Source organism: Vipera ursinii (genome assembly GCF_947247035.1).
Source record: "Vipera ursinii genome assembly, chromosome: 1".
In the NCBI taxonomy this organism is placed as follows: domain Eukaryota; kingdom Metazoa; phylum Chordata; class Lepidosauria; order Squamata; family Viperidae; genus Vipera; species Vipera ursinii.
This window is the reverse complement of record NC_139512.1, coordinates 26,009,481-26,030,411: the sequence shown is the minus strand read 5'-3', so window position 1 is coordinate 26,030,411 and position 20,931 is coordinate 26,009,481. Positions and strand designations below refer to the sequence as shown.

Genomic DNA, 20,931 nt, shown 5'->3' with positions numbered 1-20,931 from the left:
ACTCTCCATTTGGAGAGGTGCGCGCGCACCACTGCCTGTTGGAAGAGGTGCGCGCGCACCGGGCGGCTGGGAGCCGCAAGAGACGGCTCAAAGAGCCGCATGCGGCTCCGGAGCCGCAGGTTGCCGACCTGTGGCCTAGTGCTACTGTTCTCATATTCAGGCACCTAGTGTTTTGTACAGTGACATAGCTCATTTCCCTGAAATGCCAGAAAGCAAAGCACCTACTGATGCTTCAAGCCATCAATCATCTTATTTGCTATCAAAGTTATAGAATCATTCCCACTGGCAGTAAGTTCCATGTGGCAACCTGAAATTCCATTCTTTTGGCTATTTCCAAGCCAAAAGAACCACGTTTGTATGTTCATTTACCCATCTTCTGGAGGTTTCTGAGATTTGAACTGGGCCATCATTCTCAATACACTGCTCTCCCCTTTGGTATGGCAACATAAAAGATCCTTGTAGCACATGTAGTGTCTCTCTTAGGACAAAATTCAAACCTACTATTTAGATTGGCTTCTCCTCTGTTCTCATTCTTTAACAGAGTGAGCAAGATAGTCTGTTGCTTATCATACCTTGGCTTCTGCATCAACTGGGAGAAGAGGCAGTTGCCCCTGCTTAATGCCTGCAGCTTCTGGAAACAAAGCTGAAGTATTCTGGCAGGCTTGGCCCTCCTCCCTTACAGGAATTAATCAGGTCAGTGATGCATGCCAAATGGTTGAAATTCAGCAGTCCTAGGTCATCTCTAAGGCTCAGTTCCATGGGCCAGGACTCACTCATACTCCCTACACTAGGCATCATTTTCCTTATTGAGAGGAGAAGCAACTGGACCAAGTCATTTTATTCCACCGAGATCTCATCTGAAAGTCTTTCATATCATGGATGTCTAAGGCCCTTGAAAAGGTTGTATTCTTTTTCACCCATACTACTTGCCAATGCCACCCTTCGGGGATTAGAAGACTTGTGTAGGGGACACAAGTCTTAGCTTTTTGGATGCTGTCGGACTCATTAAAAATTATAGCCTTCTTGGAACTCAAAGTAATCAGGCTAGGGCTCTGCAATTCTGATCTAAACTCATGAGGGAGACCTCAACAATGCTAGAATAATCAATCACATCTTTCATCGCTCAATAAACCATGTCAAGGCCTCCTTCAACTTGTTCAGTGACTAGCTCAGTACATGGAAGCTTACAGTTATATTATTCGGTTCATCTACTCTTCAGGACATCTTGCTAACAGTTTGTCTACCTTCTCTATTAATGTCCCCTCGGTGTTATATGCAGGGTAGCAACATGAAAACTTGCTGTTGTTTCCCTCATACTCTAATTTTTGTTTCTTATTTATTTAATAATTGAAATTCTCTGTCTCTTGCGGGTAATTATGGAAAACAGAGGTTTCAGAAAAACATTCTAAAAGGAGAGAAGATTTTTAAAAAATGTAATTAAAAATACATATTACAGGAAACATAAAACCCTATTCTCTCAGTATGTAATAGTCTGAATACAAAATTATAGAAGTGCGTGGAACAAGAATGTATTGTGAGGCTTCATATAGAGCAATGTAACAATCTGCGTTTTGTTTTCAGATTTCTGCAGAAATGAAAATTAGGAAATGTTTTCAAATATTTGGAGCCAAGAGAGTCACTGAACCCACATTATTAATGTAGGGTGTTTTGGGGAGCCACTTCAGTTGGGTGGGATTTTTTTAAAAAAATTACGTGTGTATATTGTATATGGTATTTTTAATTCTTGCTAGCAACTCAGAATCACGTTTATAAGGTGAGCAGCTGAATTTTAAGTAATTAAATATCTGCTTTGATGAAAAGTGGTACTACAAAGGTATCTGGCTTGAAGAATACCTAGATCAGCCTTATAGCTGGATTGAATGACAATTTTTGGACACCAGTAATTTCAGTTAATCTATTTTGTTGCTATAATTATTATCATAGTAGATCTCTGCTAATTTTTAACATCTTGAATTTTTTTGTAAAGATTGATTAAAATTTAGCATTGCAGTCATGAAAGATGGCAAGATAGTGTAGGGAGCAGTGCCAAGGAAAGATTCTCTCACAATGGCCTTATTATATCGTAGAGACAAAAGAACTAAGTCAGGTACCACAAAATGTGCAGCTCAGTTTTGCATATGGGCAGGTGTATAGTTGTGGGAAGACCTGAGAAAGGGCAGATTTGCACACTGTTACTGGTGGCATTGATGACTCTAATTTCTGCACTCTTATGTTATCTAGTTGGTAGTGGAACATTGTGCAAGCAAACAGCCAGACTTCAAGAACACCAAGAACTTCACTTTCATCTCTCAACTAACTTGGTTCTAGACAAACACCAGAAAAGAAAAAGTGAAAGAAACAGACTATCTTTGTTTCTCAGATTACCTCATAAAAACTGCCTTTTTCCCTCCCTGCGCTGCCCCTTCTTCTTAACAAATCAATGGCAGGCTCCATTTGAATGCTCAGCTAATGATATTGAAATATCTGAGGTGGGTTTTGTGCCATGGCTTTAAGTGAATGTAGACATTTAGATTCCAGGCAGCTGAATATCTTAGAATGAAAGTTGTAGACTAACATTTATTGCTTTGTTTCTTACTTATTAGGCTAACAAAGAATTGTTGGAGCAACTGGAAAAAAGGTAAGGAATGGGGGAAGTAAATGACCTAATCATTTTTCAAGTTTACCTTGGTATAAATCTCTATGGCCAGGGTTAAATGGGTCTGCCACAGATTTCTGAAATATAGGGCTCGGCATAGAGATGTTCTCAAATTCCATCCTTGACATTTCTATGCAAAGCAGAAATTGGTAAATTGTGGCTGCTGAAATTTTACTTTGCGTCCTCCCAATATTATACTAATAATGCTTTCAAATTCCAGCTGTACAATTTTTTTCTTATTTTCAGATGTAAAAATAGCCTCATGTATATCTAAAATAGGCTTAAGATAATTGGTGGGGGGAAAAAAGAAAATAGAATCAAATTCTCTTCCCCTCCCCACAATAAACAAGAAGGAAAGACATCAAAAAGAAAGGCAACGTCATTACTTCCATCCAACTTCACAAAGTTACGTGCGAGTCACCAAAAGAATGTCCTTCCTGTAGTAAAGGAACTTGAGAAAGTAGGATGGAAAGGAGCTTTCTGGATGAAGTAATATTCTGAGGAATTGAGGCTATGTTGCAGCTGGTTTTGTGAAGACCATTCAGTGGTAAACGCTCCTTGAGGAAATGTGCATAGTTACCATCCTGATTATTTTAACCAGTTTCGAATAGTTGTCAGTGTACATGTTCTCCGCTTCAGTATTACAGATAAGGATGACAAAATAAAGACGGTTGAAGAACTCCTTGAAACTGGGCTCATAGAAATGGCAAATAAGGAAGAAGAATTAAAGGTAAGGACTTTATGAATGTCACATGGCTTACTTGTGTAAGATTTCATACTACAGCTAGCCATGCCAAATTGCATAGTGTATGTGGAGGATTTGTAGGGTTTGGAATGAACTTCTGTGTGACACATAACTCTCATATATGTATCCGCAGATGACTACTCAAAAAACTCCATTTACAGATAACTAATCTCTTTTTTTATTCCCATCCCCGCTTTTCTGCCAAGAGAACTGAGACATGTCACTATTCTTTATGCTGGAATAGGATTAGGCCTTCAGAATTTTTTGTATTGAAGACATCAGTGTGCCATTTGTTACTGTGACATTGAGTTGCAGTTTAGACTGTCAAGCTGGAATGCCTAAATATGAAGGTGTCATTCATGATCCCTTGTGGTACACACATTTAACCTTTGATATGTGTGCCAAACTCTGGTATGTCTTGCAGAGTTCCGGGAAAAATTGTAAAGCGTTCCTCTATATTAAAATATTATTATTATTATTATTATTATTATTATTATTATTATTATTATTATTATTATTATTGTTGTTGTTGTTGTTGTTGTTGTTGTTGTTGTTGTTGTTGTTGTTGTTGTTGTTGTTGTTGTTATTATTGTATAGGACAGATGGTATAGGACAGGAAGGCCTGGAGGAATGTTGTCCATAGGGTCGCGATGGGTCGGACACGACTTCGCAGCTAACAACATGCATAATTCGTTGCCGTTATTTATAATTTTTGTAAGGGGTGCGAGAATATATCAGAAGCGATCTAGGGGTGCAGGGTATAGAAAAGGTTGGGAACCACTGCTCTATGGGGATTGAAGAAGGACATATTTTCTGTCGCAATGCCTGTCCTCTGGAATGAGGTTCCCGCAAGATGGCCCCCACCCTACTGATTTTTCCAAGGGACTTGAAGGCATGGCTGTTCATCTAGGCCAGGGGTAGGCAACCTCGGCTCTTTTATGACACATGGGCTTCAACTCCCAGAATTCGTGAGTCAGCTATGCTGGCTCAGGAATTCTGGGAATTGAAGTCCATGAAACGTAAAAGAGCCGAGGTTGCCTACCCCTGATCTAGGCCTTTGCTAAAGATGACTTTGATCCAAGTTGTTTTATTTTCCACAGTCTGCTTGTCATCCTGCCATTTTTACTCTTATTGTTTCTTGTAGTTTTTAATGTCTAGTTTTAATGTTTTAAATAATTTATAAACTGGCCGCCGGTGTCAGTGGGAGCTGGGCAGTATATAATTTAATTAATAATAATTATTATTTAAAGATAAGTAGAAATATTGCAACTCTTCAATATAGAAACTGTTTTGTTTGTAAAGACATTGAGAACAGACAACTTATCCCTGAAGAGTGAAGTTGAAAATCTTCGGAAAGTACAAACTGAGCAGGTATGTCTTATCAGAACTTTTTTTTTAAAAAAAAATCTTCAGATTGATTTCTGGTAATTATAACTATAACATTTTCCATCTATTAGCATTCTGCTAATTATAACAGTATCCCGCTGGAGAATTGTGGTGCCGTGACAATGTTTTCTTTTAAATTAGCTTTGAAGATCTGGCTTTGCCCCCAGATGCTAGGTGAGGAAGTAAGTCCTCTGTGGGAATACCAGTTTCCTTCGTTTTACATTGTTTTGATTACTCTTATCTTGTACACTACCCAAAGTTACTATTAGTTAAGTAGTCTATATCAGAGGTCCCCAACCTTTTGGGCACCAGGGACTTGTTCTGTGGAGAAAGATTTTTCTGCGGACCAGAAAGAACATGGTTTCGTGCGCTGCATGCATTCAACGGATGGGGCTGTGCTTGTTTGTGCAGCCCGGTTGCTGGCATGCTGTGGCCCAGTGCTGGTCCACGGACGGGGGTTGGGACCCCTGGTTTATATATTTGACTTATAAAAGTATTTTTTGTATGTCTGGAGGATTTTACTTGAAACATTTGGATTGTAATGTTGCTACTCTAATTTGAAATCTGTTGTCACATCTTGCTTTACTATATCCTGTGAGTTTTTTTTACACCCAAAGGCCAGCTAGAATCTGTACTATATCTTTTATGTAGGAGATACATACATAACTGCAGTTCTAAAATATTATTGACATTTTGAGGAAGGCATAGTACTCCAGTTACTAGTTAATGTAACCAGGTAGAGGATTTGTAGTGTAAGCTAAGCTGTGCTTAAGGGTTACCCTTGGAATGTAAGTTCATCTCTGATGCCAGGCTATAGTAAATAAAATTGTCTGGTGGTAGGATATAGGTCCATCATTCTTAATACACTGCTTCCAGGGACCCAAAAATCACAGAGGAGGGAAAACTGAATGAACCTTTTATTGTCAAAGTACAACCATGTATACATTGAGATTGGCTGAGCCTCCCTTCGTGCTCCCACCTCCCAACTTACAGTGACACAAACTTTCCATCTTATTACACCATGTGAGCTAATTGCTCAACACACCAGCCTCACAAGTCAATCATGCATAAAGTTTATAAAATTATATCCCGTTCAAAAGCCTAACAGCCCATGGATAAAAGCTGTTCTTCAGCCTGTTGGTATGGCTGGCTATACTCCTATATCTCCTACCCGATGGTAGGAGAGTAAAGAGATACCGTCCAGGGTGTGAGTCATCCCTGAGAATTTTCCTCACTCTTCTAAGGCAGTGAGCCCTGGCGATGTCATCCAGTGGTGTCAGGGGACAGCCCACAATGTCTTGTGCTGTGCTCACCACCCTCTGTAATGCTTTCCTATTCGTGGCTGTCAGACCAGCATACCAAACCACAATTCAGTACGAGAGGATGCTCTCTACAGTAGACCGGTAAAAGAGGGTCATTAGCCGTTGTTCTACCCTGTTCTTCCACAAGACCCTGAGAAAGTGAAGTCTCTGTTGGGCCTTTCTGGCCACCTGGGTTGTATTAACTTTCCAGGTAAGATCTTTGCAGAGGTAGACTCCCAGAAATTTAAAGGAGGAAACTCTCTCCACACAGTCCTTCCCGGGCAGTTTCCTCCTTTTTCCTCCGGAAGTCTAGCACCATCTCTTTTGTCTTGCCGATATTCAGGTGCAAGTTGTTGTTGCAACACTGTATGGATAGATTTGTACCTCCACCCTGTATGCTGTCTCATCCCCACCTGGATTCCAGGGGGATGCCATGAGTGACAATGTGACATGCACAATATTTTTCACAAAGAATCTAGGGATCTAAACTGTGCTTGCAAGTTGTGCTTAGGATTAAATGATCAGTAGATGCAGTGGCTCAGTGGGTTAGGACGCTGAACCTGTCGATCAGAAGGTCGGCAGTTTGGCGGGTCAAATCCCAAGTGCCGCGTAACAGAGTGAGCGCCTGTTACTCATCCCAGCTTCTGCCAACCTAGCAGTTTGAAAGCACGTAAAAATGCAAGTAGAAAAATAGGGACCACTACGGTGGGAAGGTAACAGCGTTCCATGCGCCTTTGGCGTCCAGTCATGCCGGCCACATGACCACGGAGACGTCCTCGGACAAGCGCTGGCTCTTCGGCTTTGAAATGGAGATGAGCACCGGCCCCTAGAGTCGGAAACGACTAGCACGCATGTGCGGGGGACCCTTTACCTTTACCTTTTAGATGCCAAATACTATTGTTTAATTTCATTAAATAATAGAGCTAATAATTGTTTTCTAATTTGTAATTATAATTACAATACTACAAATACAGTTGTAATACTAATAATATTTTTTATTAGTAGATCAATAAAACAATTCATTTAATTAATTTAATAATTAATAAAAACTACTATCATTTGTGCCAGGTAATCATTATTGTCCTTTGAAGCATCATTCAGTGATTGAGTCTTTCCTATGAAACGCTAATATATTTTCATCTTTTTCCCCCTACCAAAGGTATCATTTGCATCCTTGGTAGAAGACCTGCAAAGGGTGTAAGTAGCAGCATGACTTCAATTTTAATATGCTCGTAATGTTTGCATTTTGTTACTGTTTGAAATTAAGTGGATAAATATTGTTCTTCCATATCTAGGTTTAAGTTTGCTATTGTACTTATTAAATCCAGTTACTGTTGTAGAAATATTGCTTGTTTTCCACTAGCTGGCATTTACAAACTACTTCCTGATTAAACTGTTACTCGCCTTGTACAAGAATTTATATATTTAAAATTTATTTTCTAAAATAAATGTATTTTATATCTGCATTTTCAATTTTATGTCTTGCTAAAGAATTAGTGAAAAAGATGGAAAGATCAAGTCTGTGGAGGAACTGCTTCAAGCTGAAGTCCTTAAAGTTTCAACCAAGGAAAAATCTCTTGGGGTAAGTATTGGATCATTTGGATACTGATGCTCCATTATTTGTGGCATTAACTTGTGAGTGTATTTGCCCCTGTACTGCATTTTAGTCAAATTTGTTTTTGCAACATTCTCATTTTGTGTCATCTCCATTGTACAATTTTGTGTGTTTTGTCATTGAAAAGGCTTTGGAACAGGAAATAGAGGCTGTGAAAGAAGAACTAAGAAAGGCCCATCTTGAGAAGGACACTCAGGTAAAGCCATTGTGAGCTAGCAGCTGGGTGTATTTTACTTGGCATTGTTTCTTCCTCCACATCTAAGTGCTTCTTTCCTCATTAAAAAAATGTTTTATTTCAGTTTTTGCCATGAGGCTTAAAAACAATGAATCATATAGGATTGCAGTATTTAATTGATAATTCAGTTTGATTAGGAGTAAATTGCTGAATTTTAAAGAAGGACATGGCCTCCACTAATATTAAGCAGATTTCTAGATTTGAAAAAAATCTGTTTATCTTAGAAAAGGCTAATTTGTATGCAATAGGAAGAAAGCATTTGCTAAGATAATATGTCTTGTCTACATTTACATCATGTAAATGTTATGAAAACATCATGTAAAGAAATGATAGTTCTAAATGCAAATTTAGTTCATCAGCTCAAGCTCCTAATACCATTGTTATCATTGTTATTGTTGGCCAACACAGTGAAGATGGTGTAGTGACTACAACATTGAACTTGGACTGGGAGGGCTCAAAAATCACTCAAAAATAAGTCAACTTTTCTCAGCCCAGCCTATCTCACTATCTTTATTGTGGCATAAAATGGAGATTCCATGAAAGCTCCTTGAACACCTAGAAAAACTGGAAAATATAATAAGTTTTTAAATTTGAACGATAGACCTAGCATTTCTACGAATGATACTTCTGAAGATTCACAGAAATGCTAGAGTTGTTATCAAAGAAGAATTTAAGAAAACAGCTACTCTAAATGGCAATATAGCCAATATTGTAATACACTTATAGAAATCAATGGTGCAAGTGCACCTGGAATTTTGTGTGCCATTCTGGTGCAAAAAGGATATAATAGAGCTAGAGAAGGCAGTTAAGATAACCAAGGGCTAGAATAGCTTCCCAGTGAGAAAAGGTTGTGATTACGCAGGCTTTCTAATCTAACAAGAAGGCAGCTGGGGGGAGGGATTGAAGTGTATAGGATTGTGCAAGGTATCGATAAAGTTAGCAAGGAAAATCTATTTCTGCCTTCCCAAAATACTGGAAATGGGGATCACTCAATAAATCTGAATCCTGAAAGAATCAGGATAACATGTAATTCAGTTTTGGAATTCAGTGCCATGAGGTGAGGTGCTAGCTACCAGCTTGGCTGGTTTCAGAAAAAGCTTAGTTTCATTTCTGGAAGTCAAAGGACATATTGTTTCAAGACCTTTTTATTATTGCCTATTGTTTCTTTTGTCTTCCAGAACACAACATTTTTTAGTTCTGCAAAAATGCTCTTTTTGTAGAATAGTCTGACTGCATTTAATTAAATTCCCAAGAGTAACATTTTACAGAAATGTCAAAGTATTCCAAAAGACAACTGTATATATTTGATATTAGCACTGTTATGGCTTGCTATCTTATTTTCCCCCCTTGGACTTACATTTCATTATTATTCTGCACATCTCTTTTGTATACATATATGTGTATTTTTTCTGTTAGGTGTCTTTTGTTCAGGAAGTTGAAGATCTTCAAAACCAGTAAGTGTTTCTTATAACAAGAATGGAGATGTTTTCTAGCTGTCCTTTTTAATAGAATGTTAATAGAACATAGCTTTAATTTTCATCATGTTTATCATATTATTAATTAATTAATTAATTAATTAATTAATTAATTAATTAAATTTTTATACCGCCCTTCTCCCGAAGGACTCAGGGCAGTGTACAGGGCAATAAATATCAAAATATAAATACAAAAGTTAAAAGAAGTTAAAAGAATTAAATAATCATACCCAATATAATACAATGCTTAAAACTATGTTAAAATTAGATCCAACCCTAAACCCATCAAACCAGGCCAGATTGTTCAAATAAATAAGTTTTTAAATCGCGCCGGAAGGAGCGAAGGTCGGGGGCCATCCGGAGCTCAACCGGCAAGCGGTTCCATAGGTCTGGCGCGCCCACAGAGAACGCCCTCCCCCTGGGGCCACCAATCGACATTCTCTGATCGGAGGCACCCTGAGGAGGCCCACTCTGTGGGAGCGCACTGGACGGAGGGAAGTTGATGCCGGCAGCAGGTGCTGCCGTAGGTAATCCGGACCCATGCCATGTAGGGCTTTGTAGGTCATTACCAACACCTTGAATCTCACCTGGAGGGCAACTGGCAGCCAATGCAGCTCGCGGAGCAGAGGTGTAACATGGGAGTATCGGGAGACCCCCAACACCACTTGCACGGCTGCATTCTGCACCAGTTGAAGCCTCCGAGTGGTCCTCAAGGGCAGCCCCATGTAGAGAGCGTTGAAGTAGTCCAAACGAGAGGTCACGAGCGCATGAGTGACTGTACGCAAGGCTTCCTGTCTAGATAGGGCCGCAACTGGCACACCAGGCGAACCTGGGTGAAGGCCCCCCTAGTCACAGCTCCTATATGATCTTCTAAGGAGAGCTGTGAATCTAGAAGGACCCCCAAGTTGCGAGCCCGATCTACGGGGGGGTAATAGCTCACCCCCCATATTAAGAGATGGAATATTCTGCGTTTCCCGAGATGCCAACACGCACAGCCATTCAGTCTTGTCAGGGTTGAGCTGAAGCCTGTTCCTCCCCATCCAGACCTGGACCACCTCCAGGCAACGGGACATCACGTCGAGGGCATCACTGGGGTGGTTTGGGGTTGAAATAAAAAGCTGGGTATCGTCAGTGTACTGATGATAACCAACTCCAAAACCACGAATGATCTCACCCAGAGGCTTCATGTAGATGTTGAACAGGAGAGGCGAGAGGACCGATCCCTGAGGAACTCCACAAACAAGGGGCCTCAAGGTCGACCTCTGCCCTCCTGCCAACACCGACTGCGAACGCCCCAGAAGGTAGGAGGAGAACCACTGAAGAACTGTGCCTCCCACTCCCAACCCCCTGAGGCGCCGCAGCAGGATACCATGGTCGATGGTATCGAAAGCCGCTGAGAGGTCTAATAGGACTAGGACAGAGGAACAACCCCTGTCCCGAGCCCGCCAGAGATCATTCACCAGCGCGACCAATGCCGTCTCCGTGCTGTACCCGGGCCTGAAACCCGATTGGTACGGGTCTAGATAATCAGCTTCCTCCAAGAACAAAGGGAGCTGATGCACCACCACGCTCTCAACAACCTTCGCAAGAAAGCGAAGGTTGGAGACCGGACGAAAGTTATTTAATACAGCTGGGTCCAGGGTAGACTTCTTGAGGAGGGGTCTCACCACCGCCTCCTTCAAGGCGGTAGGAAAACTACCCTCCCTCAAAGAAGCAGTTATCACTGCCTGGAGCCAGCCTCATGTCCCATCCCGGGCTGCATAAACCAGCCAGGATGGGCATGGGTCCAACAAACACATGGTGGAACTCAGCTTCCCCATGATCCTGTCCACATCTTCGGGAGTCACAGGATCAAACTCCTCCCAGATAATATCAACAAGACTGCCCTCATCCTCATCATCAGACTCTGCCCAGTCAGAGTCCAAACCGGTCCGAATCCGAGCGATTTTGTCCGACAGATGTTGACTAAACTCCTTGGCACGACCCTGCAAGGGCTCCTCCCTCACCACCTGATTAAGGAGGGAGCGAGTTACCCTGAACAGGGCGGCCGGGCGATTATCTGCAGACGCGATGAGGGCAGCAAAGTGATTAGACCTTGCCGTCCTCATCGCCGCGAGGTAAGATCTCGTGAAAGACCTTAGTCACAACCGGTCGGATTCAGATCGGCTGGATCTCCAACAGCTCTCTAGGCCCCGTCTCCGATGCTTCATCTCCCGGAGCTCCATGGAGAACCATGGTGCCCATTGGGATCTGCTAATATTAGAAACAGTTTTTGCATAATCTAGGATTGGAAAACTACGGTAAGGCTTATATTAAGTCTGATTAGAGGTTAGGTAACTAAAATTGAAGTTACTATTTAATAGCAAGTAAAGATCTTAAAACAGCCTTCCCCAACAACTGCAATGACTGTTGGTCAGGATAGTTAGTCTACCCCTTCTAGAAATTAGATACCGTAAGAAGGGAAAGTATGTCATGTGTTGTTTGAAGAGATACCAAGAGAAGGTGCAGAACTATCTCTTTTAAAGATGTTGACTTTCTCTTTCAAGAAAACATTACTCACTGCCATATACAGCCACCTGTACCTTCTCTGATTGCCCCCAAAGTCAAGTGAGGCATGGATCTAATCCAAAGGTAGCATAGCTCATACTACAAAGAATCTTTGGTAGTTCCTCAGAGAAAGTCATAGAAAATGATAAAATTAAACTGCTCTGGGATTTCAGAATTCAAACAGACAAGCACCTGCAACATAACACCCTGGTCTTAATAACTGTCAATAAGAAAGACAAAAAAGTCTGGATAGTGGATGTGGCAGTGTGTTGTGACTCAGGGTCAGCCTGTGGGTCCGACAGCCGGCTCCGATGTATCGGAGGACTCAGATGTGGGGGAGGAGGGAAACGAACCGGCTGATGATGATTTGGAGACTTTGCAGAGTCCTCAGCCGGGAACCTCTGCTCAGCTGTGTGAGCCCGAGAGTGCGGAGGATGATGACCCACAGCTGGCCCTGTTCAAGGACGCCCGACGCAGGAGGCAGTCGAGCAGGGACAAACAAAGAAAGGCTATGGGACTCCTCGGGAGGAGGCACAGGGAGACCACGCCCTGAGCTCTCTATAAAAGGAGTGTTTGGGGAGGGGCTGGTTGCTGAAAGCAACTCTTTTGCTTGAGAAGATAAGCTCTTGTGTGTTTACTATTAAATCTTGGCAGAAGCCTTTTAGCCTTGGACGCTTTCCAGTCTCTTCTTTTGATTAGGGGTGCGAGAAGAGGGCTGGTTCAGAACACAGTGCCTGGAGACAGCAGAACAGACAAGAAAGAACTGAAGAAGATAACAAAATACAAAAACCTATAAATAGAAATAGAAAGACTGTGGCAAAGGCAAACGGGTAGTACCAATAGTAATAGGCGCCTTGGGTGCAATCCCAAAACAACTGGAGCACCACTTGAACACCATTGGCATTGACAAATTCGCCATTAGTCAATTGCAAAAGGTGGCCTTACTAGGAACTGCTTCCATCTTGTGACAATATCTGTAATACCATCAAACATCCACATCTGCCTATCCCAGGTCCTCGGTAAGGACTCGATAGGTAGACAAAAATGCCAAATCCAGTCTGAATATCTGGCTGACTATGCGAATAAATAATTAATAATAATAATAATAATAATAATAATAATAATAATAATAATAATAATAATAATGTATTAGTATTAGTATTAGTATTAGTATTAGTATTAGTATTAGTATTAGTATTAGTATTGGACCGTGGAGGTCGTCTAGTCCTGCTCAGGCAGGAAACCCTATACCATTTCAAACAAATGGCTGTCCAGTCTCTTCTTAAGAACTGCCAGTGTTGCAGCATTCATATCTTCTGGAGGCAGGTTGTTTCACTGAACAAAGTGGCTCAAGGCTATTGGGGAACTCATAAGCTGTGTAAGATTTCCAGGACATTGTAATTATAGGAGTCCAAGAACTGTACTTGTAATTATAGGAGTCCAAGAACTGTACTTGTCAGGTCTGGTAGGCATACTGTGCTAATGAAAGTGGTAAAGTATACATGAAATCACTGAAATATCAGTGAAATCCCATTCAAGAAGGTTTTAGGCTTCAATAATTGTATTGTATTTTCTTTTTAAAAAATAATGATAAAAAAGGTCTCCTTCAAGCATGGACTTATTCTCATGGTTTTCCTGAGCAATAAATTGGAAGTATTGCCATTGCCTTTTAGTAAGGGTTTTTTAAAAAAAAAATTTCCCAGGCTAACCAGTAGCCCTTGTATTTTTGGGAATTTGTCATCCAAATACAAATCCAGATTACGGTAATTCATCTTAGCTTTTCAGCACCTAACTGGACATCATGAGGATTGTTCAAAATACTTATTTACACTGTTAATTTTGCTGCTTTTCCTTTGCTCTTACCCTACTATTCTTTGTATTCTGGTGAGATGTTGACCCACATTGCTGGCCTTGGAAAAGTGATCATGCCCAGAATCCAGCATTTGGCTATTTTGTCTATGAAGACATTTAACAATTGCTGTTGCTTTTATTTATGGTCTGCTATTTATTTATTTAAATAGCTACCCATCGTACAAATGTAACTTTTATCTTGTTCTCTCTTGCAGACTGAAGGAGAAAGAGGAACGGGTGAACAGTCTAGAAGTACTGTTGAAAGAAAAGGAGAATGAGATTTCAAAGAACGTAGAATGCCTTCAGGTATAGTTGATGAAACTCTAAAACTCAGCATGCGATCTTAGATATTTTATCACATTAATTTTCTTCTATCTCTTTCCTGCTAGGTTTCTGTTGCTACTTCTATTAAAGATCATGAGGCTATGTAAGTGAACAAAGTGGAACTTCCTCCACCATTACGTACTCTTCCACATTTTGACTTGGGATAAATTCTTGATTCAGTTGGGAGTGTGAATGATAAGAGAGACATTTCATTGTTCTTGGTATTGGTTGGAACAGCTGTTTGTACTGGGTGAAGCCCTCTTTCTTGAAGACTTGCTCCTGTATCAAGGTAGTAATAAATCTTCAAATGAACAATGAGAGTTTCTGGCACGGTTGGTTGCCAGAGCAATCAAAGAAGCATGATAACCACAATTAGTTGGGAAACTTAAAAAACAATCCTGTCATAAAAATGTTTTCATATCATTCAGCCCTGACTTTGCTTGCTGGCTAAAAGATTCTGTTTTGAGTTAATTTGCTGAAGGATTCATTTGGTTATTTTTTATGAGTAATTTTTAAAACGATGTTCACAGATTGAGAGAGAAACAAGAAGAAGTGCAAGAAATGGCAACATTATTAGATGAGAGGGGAAAAGAAGTTGCTCACCAAAGAAAAGAGTTGCAGGTGGCTGTAATAGCTTTAAGAGGAGGGGGGGCGTTATGAAGCAGCCACGGAGACTTAACACGTCATCCTCTTTTACAGGCTGTACAGGAAGAGAATAGGTTACTGAGAGTACAGATTCAAGAAATCAAGCAGGAAAATGGCAAACAGGTATTTCTCCAGATTACTAAATTTACAGTGTTAAAAAGTGAGACATTGTATGTACTGTATGCTCTTTGCCTTAGGAGTCACTTTGAATAAAATCAGTTAGCTGATTGAAATTACTATTGATCAGGTCTCGTGTTTGGCTCAATAAGGAGAAAGAATTTTTCTGTCCGCTTACTGGAACAATGGATCTTAATTTTCTAGCCTATCATTTGACCCCTGTCAGAGCCAGGCATTTCAAGGATAATATTTTAATTGTGACAGGACTCCTTTGTCAGACGTGACTTTCTCCATCCTTCCCTAATTCCATTACAGCATCTGTATGTGTGAAATAAGTGTTTGTGTGTAAATTTTAATCTGATAAGGAGCATACAAGGTGGCAGAAGGCCCAGACCTGTTTCACTCCTTCAAAACCATCCCCCCCAAATCAGGTTGGTTTTAGAGACATGGTGGCTCAGTGGTTTAATAACATTGGAGATGGTCTCTGCTTCAGCAGTTCGAGTCCTAGCACTGTGTGGCAGAGTGAGCACCTGTCACTTGCCTCAGCTTCTATCCACCTAACAGTTCAAAAGCATGTTCTGTGCAAGTAAATAAATAGGTACTACTTCAGAGGGGAGACAGGTTGGTTCTTCGTTCAGGCAGTCAGATTCCTTCCTGATTGTGGCACCCATTTATGAAGAAGCTTCAGGGAAGGGAGAGGGCCTAAGATGACACTGTAGGAAGAGCTGCTCATTTTGTATCTGGTACAAAGGTAGCTCACCCTTTTGTGGTGTAGCTTGGGAAGAGTGCAAGTGTGTCCTACAATAGAGCTGGTAAATTGGCAGCCACACTACTACTCAACAATATCATTCTAGTGTCCTGGCTAATGTAACAATGCCATAACGGACATAGAGAAAAATCTTGGGGTGGCATATGGCTGCATGTCAAATACTGTTAAAGCTGGGGAAGTTTCCACTCCATTTCAGTTAAGTGATTTATGCTTCTCTGTTTCAGGAATCCTTGGCTATCAGGAATGAGCAACTTTTACAGCTGTAAGTTATTGGTAACTTATTTCAGCATGTCTTTTATATAGGTCTGAACCAAGATATTCTTCTGCTAGATGCCGTTTCATCCCTTCATTAGTTACTCTTTCCACAGCAATACAGCTGCATTAGGTATTCATAGTCTAAATTCACTGGGATATCCTGGAAAGCTTTATAAGGCCCAGAAGAGTTTGTACCAAGATGTATAAAGATGATACATGCTCATAGCAGTGCTGACAATTTGTGTGAGAAAAAATAAGCCCATTGGCATTTAAAAATTGTTGACTATTTGAGATTCACTTGTAATACTCTTAGTTTTAACTTAGTTTTATGTTTATTGTAAACTGTTAACAGACAATTGGTTTCTAGTGGTGCAGAAAGTTTGCATTTAATTTATTTGTGAATAATGGCTTGCACAGTTCATATCCTTTAGAAAAATGTATTCTGAATTCAAAGTGACATTGCAGCGTATCATGATAAACTGGCTGTTTTTGCTGAACTACTGTTTAGCTATTGCCAATTAAATTGTACAAATGTGTTAAATATATTTAATAATAAGTGTGTTGCATATATTATATTTTTATGACATGCTTCCTACAAGGAGCTCAAGAGAACGTTGGTGGGCAATCTTCCTACCAGTTTTATCCTCACACTCCTGTGAGGTAAAACAGGTTGAGTAATTTGTTGAAAATTACCCAGAGAAGAGGCACATAGACATTTGAATTTGAATCTCCCTTGATCTTAATCCAATTCTGCATGAAATGATCTAGCACAGATAAATGGAGATAAATCCATCCTCTGAAAGCTAAAATCAGGAGAGACTTTATCACTCAGTGCACCATTACCATTAATTTTGGTGTCACTTTCATTTTAGATTGGGCTTCTAGATACAAAATAACTCTTTAGAAAAATGCAGTTAAGCAGAAAAGTGGATACAGAAAGAGAACATATTTCAGAGATTTCCTGCATTCTCATTAAACAGACGGATTGGAAAAACCTCATGTGTACTGTGAGAATAAGATGTACTTATGGGGTGTATGATATGTTGCCTTCTGTACTTAATGATGGTGCATGGAGTAGCAATCTTATGGCCTCTCCCAAGTGGGTATAGCTTAGAAAGGAAAGTCAATTAGTAGGGAGAAGAAAAATGCTTTACACTGTCTGTGTCTTCATTTACTTGTTCCAAATTTGTATAGTATTTCCTTTTTAAAGAAAGTTTTTAAAACCTCAAATCAGACAGAAGTGGTGTTAGGAAGCAGAGGAAAGTTTTAGTAAATAGCAGGCATAGGAAAAGTTAGGAACAATAAGCATTGTAATTGCTGCCTTCTTACTTCCAACTGAATCCACCAAAAAAGGGGGGATTTTTTCCTCTTCCTACTTTGAAAAGAGCAGATTTTCTAGTTCTCATGGTCTGAAGTGGAATCCTGAATATATGTTGATAATGGAGGGGGGAGGTTGATTATCTGTCTTTTCTGTTGAAGAAACAAAAACAGGAGTGTTCTTCACAGTCCCTGTCTTTGCTCCCTTCTACATGGCTGTGACTTTGCCTTTTCTTGTACGGATTTAGCATTTCTGGGAAAGAACAAGAAATCACCAGCCTCCAAAATGAGTTGGGCTCCTTGAAACATGCAGTGGAGCAACAGAGGCAAAAGAACAATGTAAGTAACTCCTTCCAGAATAACTTTTGGGCTGATAGATGTGGAAGGAAGCACTCCTTTGGTACGGAATATTCTCATCCTGGAAGATCCTTTGACTACAGCCCCATTTTCCTCAGCATTGCCTTTATGGAACACACAGGAGCTGTGGTCCAGCACGTCCAGAGGATTTCTTTTACCATTTAAATCATGTCTTAAAACAACTGCCTAATGTGCAATCAGCCCAGGTTCGAATCTCAGAAGGGTATGGCTGACTGATGAAAACAAATAAGTTTGAAATGCATATCAGTCTCCCTTTAATTCTTTGTTAGCAATCTAAAAAATTTACACAAATATGAGCTGTCACTGTTGTGACTACTGCCTGTGGATGGCCTTCGGTTAGGCCGAAACAGGAAATAAGATTTGTCCCATGTTTGGGGCCTAGCAAGGTAATCTAAATAGTTAACAAGCATTTAAATATATATATTTTCCAGGCCTCCTCTTTAGCCCATTTCCTCCAGTAGTAAGAGCAGGGTGGCTTTTCAGGAGATAGTCAGAGGGAGATTTTACTCTCCCTTTTATATGATGAAAACGTTTTGGAAGCATCTGAGAGGGTCCCACTGCTTAGTGAACAAATTTCAGAAGAAGAAAATGATGTATTTTCTAGTTGGCTAAGTGAATTTCTTGAAAGTTTGATAGGAAAATGCTTCTGAGAAGCATTACTCAATTAGAAAATAGTTTCCTGACCAAAGAAGCAAACTTAACATATATTCAGTTCACCTGCTGGGAGATCTTTTGACTTGACTTGAGCACCTGAGATCAGGACAAGAAGCAACAGGTGGAAGCTCATTAAAGAGTGATCCTGCCTGGAACTACTGAGAAATTTCCTGACAGTGAGAGCAATTAGTCAAGGGAACAGCTTGCCTTCTGGAACTGTGAATGCTCCATCACTGTAGGTTTTCAAGAAAAGATTGGGCATTCATTTAAGCAGGATGGTCCTGCCTAGAAGACCTCCAAGGTCCCTTCCAGCTCCATGATTCTATGATTTACCTTTTCTCTTCAATCTTTCTGCTGTTGGTCAACAAAACTGGAATCGCACTGGGCAGTCAAATCTGCTGTTCTCTTGGGGGCTGCATAAGGTGGTCTGAAACTTTTCCTATGGAACTTCCTAAATATTTCTCCTGTCTCTGAAATATATTTCATCTCCTTTCAGCAGTCACCATAAGAGGAAGAGAGACCGATAGACAGACTGTGTAGTTTACTGAGTAGGGATAATTGAATTTGGAAATCTGTTCACTCTTAGAAAGCTATTCTAGGTTTTCATTCTATTAAAAAAATGGAATGAAGACAAACTAAAAAGGTTACTGGAGAGTTTGTGACACAAGAAAATAAGGATGCCTCCCTTCAGATCAATACACAACTGTCAACTATGGAATTCCACTGAGGAAAATCCTTCCCTTTTAATGTGATGATCATCTAAGACAGGGTTGTCAAACTGCCAGCCACAGGCCGGTTTCATCATACCGAAGCTGCGCCCACCCCATTGCCGGCAATGCAAAAAGAGTCATGATACGTCGCGACATGTCACATGATGTGGCAAGTTTGACACCTGTGATCTAAGAAAATAAAATTCTGATTTGGATTTCTCTTTTGATTAAGGTACAGCTGCTTTGTATTTTAACACAGTTTTGATTATTTTATCAAAATGTGATTGATCACCTTAAACACATTATGGAGTACAAATTATCATGCCAAAAAGTTTGATTCCTGCTTTGTCTTCTGATCCAGCCAGTGAACCTAAACTAAAACAGTTTTGCACTTCCCCTAGTGGCCACCAGAAATTAGGAGAAGGGGGATTGTAATCTAATATTCACATCATTGGTATATCTAGTTCAGCACTTTTTACTCTGGCTGGATCTCCTTTAAAGTGTCCTAATATCTCAAGATACAAAACTGAGTGCTCTTTTTTATAGTGTTCAACTCCCATCAGACCCCAGCCAGCTTATCCAAAAGTCAAGTTTGAGGTGAGGGTAATTGGAGTCCAGCAATAACTACATTGCCACAGCATTCATCTCCTGTATTTTCCTTTTAGATCCTTCTGTACCAAGGAGTGGGCCTGAAATTTCCAACACTTAAAATAATTTACTTTGTTCCTAAGATATACTACCTCACAGCAGTATTTAAAGTCAAAGCTGATGCTTTGGATGTTGAAAGGACATCTTTGGGAAACCTCTCTACATTACTTCTAATGACCCCAAATTTTCCTTCCTGTTCTATTTGGGTTAATTTCTAGAGTACGCAGCCAACGTAGTGGGTACCTGATCTAGTGTATGTATGCTTGTCAGTATGCATGTATGTATGCTGATAACTTTTGAATATTTCTCCATTTTCTTCTTTACAAATGCAGTCGAAGTATGGAGGGGGAGGGTCCTGTTCATGATGCCATTATGGCCATAAAATCAGAAATAGATGCTTTTTTTTTGCTTTTGAATTTTTTGCCGTATCAACACTTTGTCTTTTTAACATCACACTTGTCTTTTGCTAGTATGCTTCATCTAAACTGAGCATCCACCCATTTTGCAGTAGCCCATGTTCAAATGCAAATGCTCGCTCTTTGAGGTGAAAGCAGAAATCGTTTTATTTTGGCTGAACTGAAACCATTCTTTCTAAAAATGATTAGGACCTTCGAAAGAAAAACTGGAATGCAATGGAAGCATTGGCCTCAACTGAAAAATTGCTGCAGGACAGAGTGAACAAGACTGCCAAGGTTGTAATGCTAATTGCTAGACACAATGCATTAGCTAGAAGTGATTCTGCAGCCGCCTTCTAAAATCAAATGGAAACATTTAGCTTTTACTGCAGTTTTTAAATATACTCTTTTGAATCCTTCCTTTCTTCCTTTCTCCCTTCCTTTCTCCATGTACTTTCACCTTCGCTTCTGCCTGTCATCTTTATACCTTTCTTTTTCTTTCTTTCTTTAAACCTTTAATTTGTGAGCATGCTGCTTATTTTGGTTTTGCTTGGGACAGATGCTAGAGCTGTAGGGCTGTGATGTTTAGTTTGCAGAGTTGGAATGATCTGCCACCCTCTTGGTCATTGAAAATTTCTCTTGTTTTGTGCTGAAAGGAACTCTGTCATAAAAGAACTGCCCGTAAGTTTTTTTTGAAGACAATTCTTTACTTCTATTATATAAAAAAATTGAAATTTAATACTCAGGCCATTGCCCCAGTTGTCTGGACAAAGTTTAAGGCCCACAAATCTTGCTGGGAGTATTACACACATGGGCTCCCACTGATATTTCAAAGTACTTAACTAGGACCAAGTTATGTCTGTGTTAAACTTCTTATCATAGAGACCCCTAGTTCATTTTAATAGGAC

At 40.2% G+C, this 20,931-nt stretch overlaps 1 protein-coding gene across 5 annotated transcripts in view; it reads left to right on the top strand.

The window, feature by feature from the left end:
* Positions 1–20,931, top strand: part of KTN1 (kinectin 1) — a 95,998-nt gene that overhangs the window by 58,891 nt on the left and 16,176 nt on the right. For 4 of the 5 annotated variants that reach the window (XM_083378040.1, XM_083378041.1, XM_083378038.1 and 1 more), the window contains 14 exons: positions 2,604–2,638; positions 3,296–3,386; positions 4,704–4,772; positions 7,248–7,285; positions 7,580–7,670; positions 7,831–7,899; positions 9,355–9,392; positions 14,027–14,117; positions 14,201–14,238; positions 14,666–14,756; positions 14,835–14,903; positions 15,891–15,928; positions 17,487–17,577; positions 20,234–20,320. In XM_083378040.1, coding sequence (XP_083234166.1) covers positions 2,604–2,638; positions 3,296–3,386; positions 4,704–4,772; positions 7,248–7,285; positions 7,580–7,670; positions 7,831–7,899; positions 9,355–9,392; positions 14,027–14,117; positions 14,201–14,238; positions 14,666–14,756; positions 14,835–14,903; positions 15,891–15,928; positions 17,487–17,577; positions 20,234–20,320 — 936 coding nt within the window. The remainder of the gene's footprint in view (positions 1–2,603; positions 2,639–3,295; positions 3,387–4,703; positions 4,773–7,247; positions 7,286–7,579; positions 7,671–7,830; positions 7,900–9,354; positions 9,393–14,026; positions 14,118–14,200; positions 14,239–14,665; positions 14,757–14,834; positions 14,904–15,890; positions 15,929–17,486; positions 17,578–20,233; positions 20,321–20,931) is intronic. The other variant, XM_083378042.1, reaches the window with a different exon arrangement.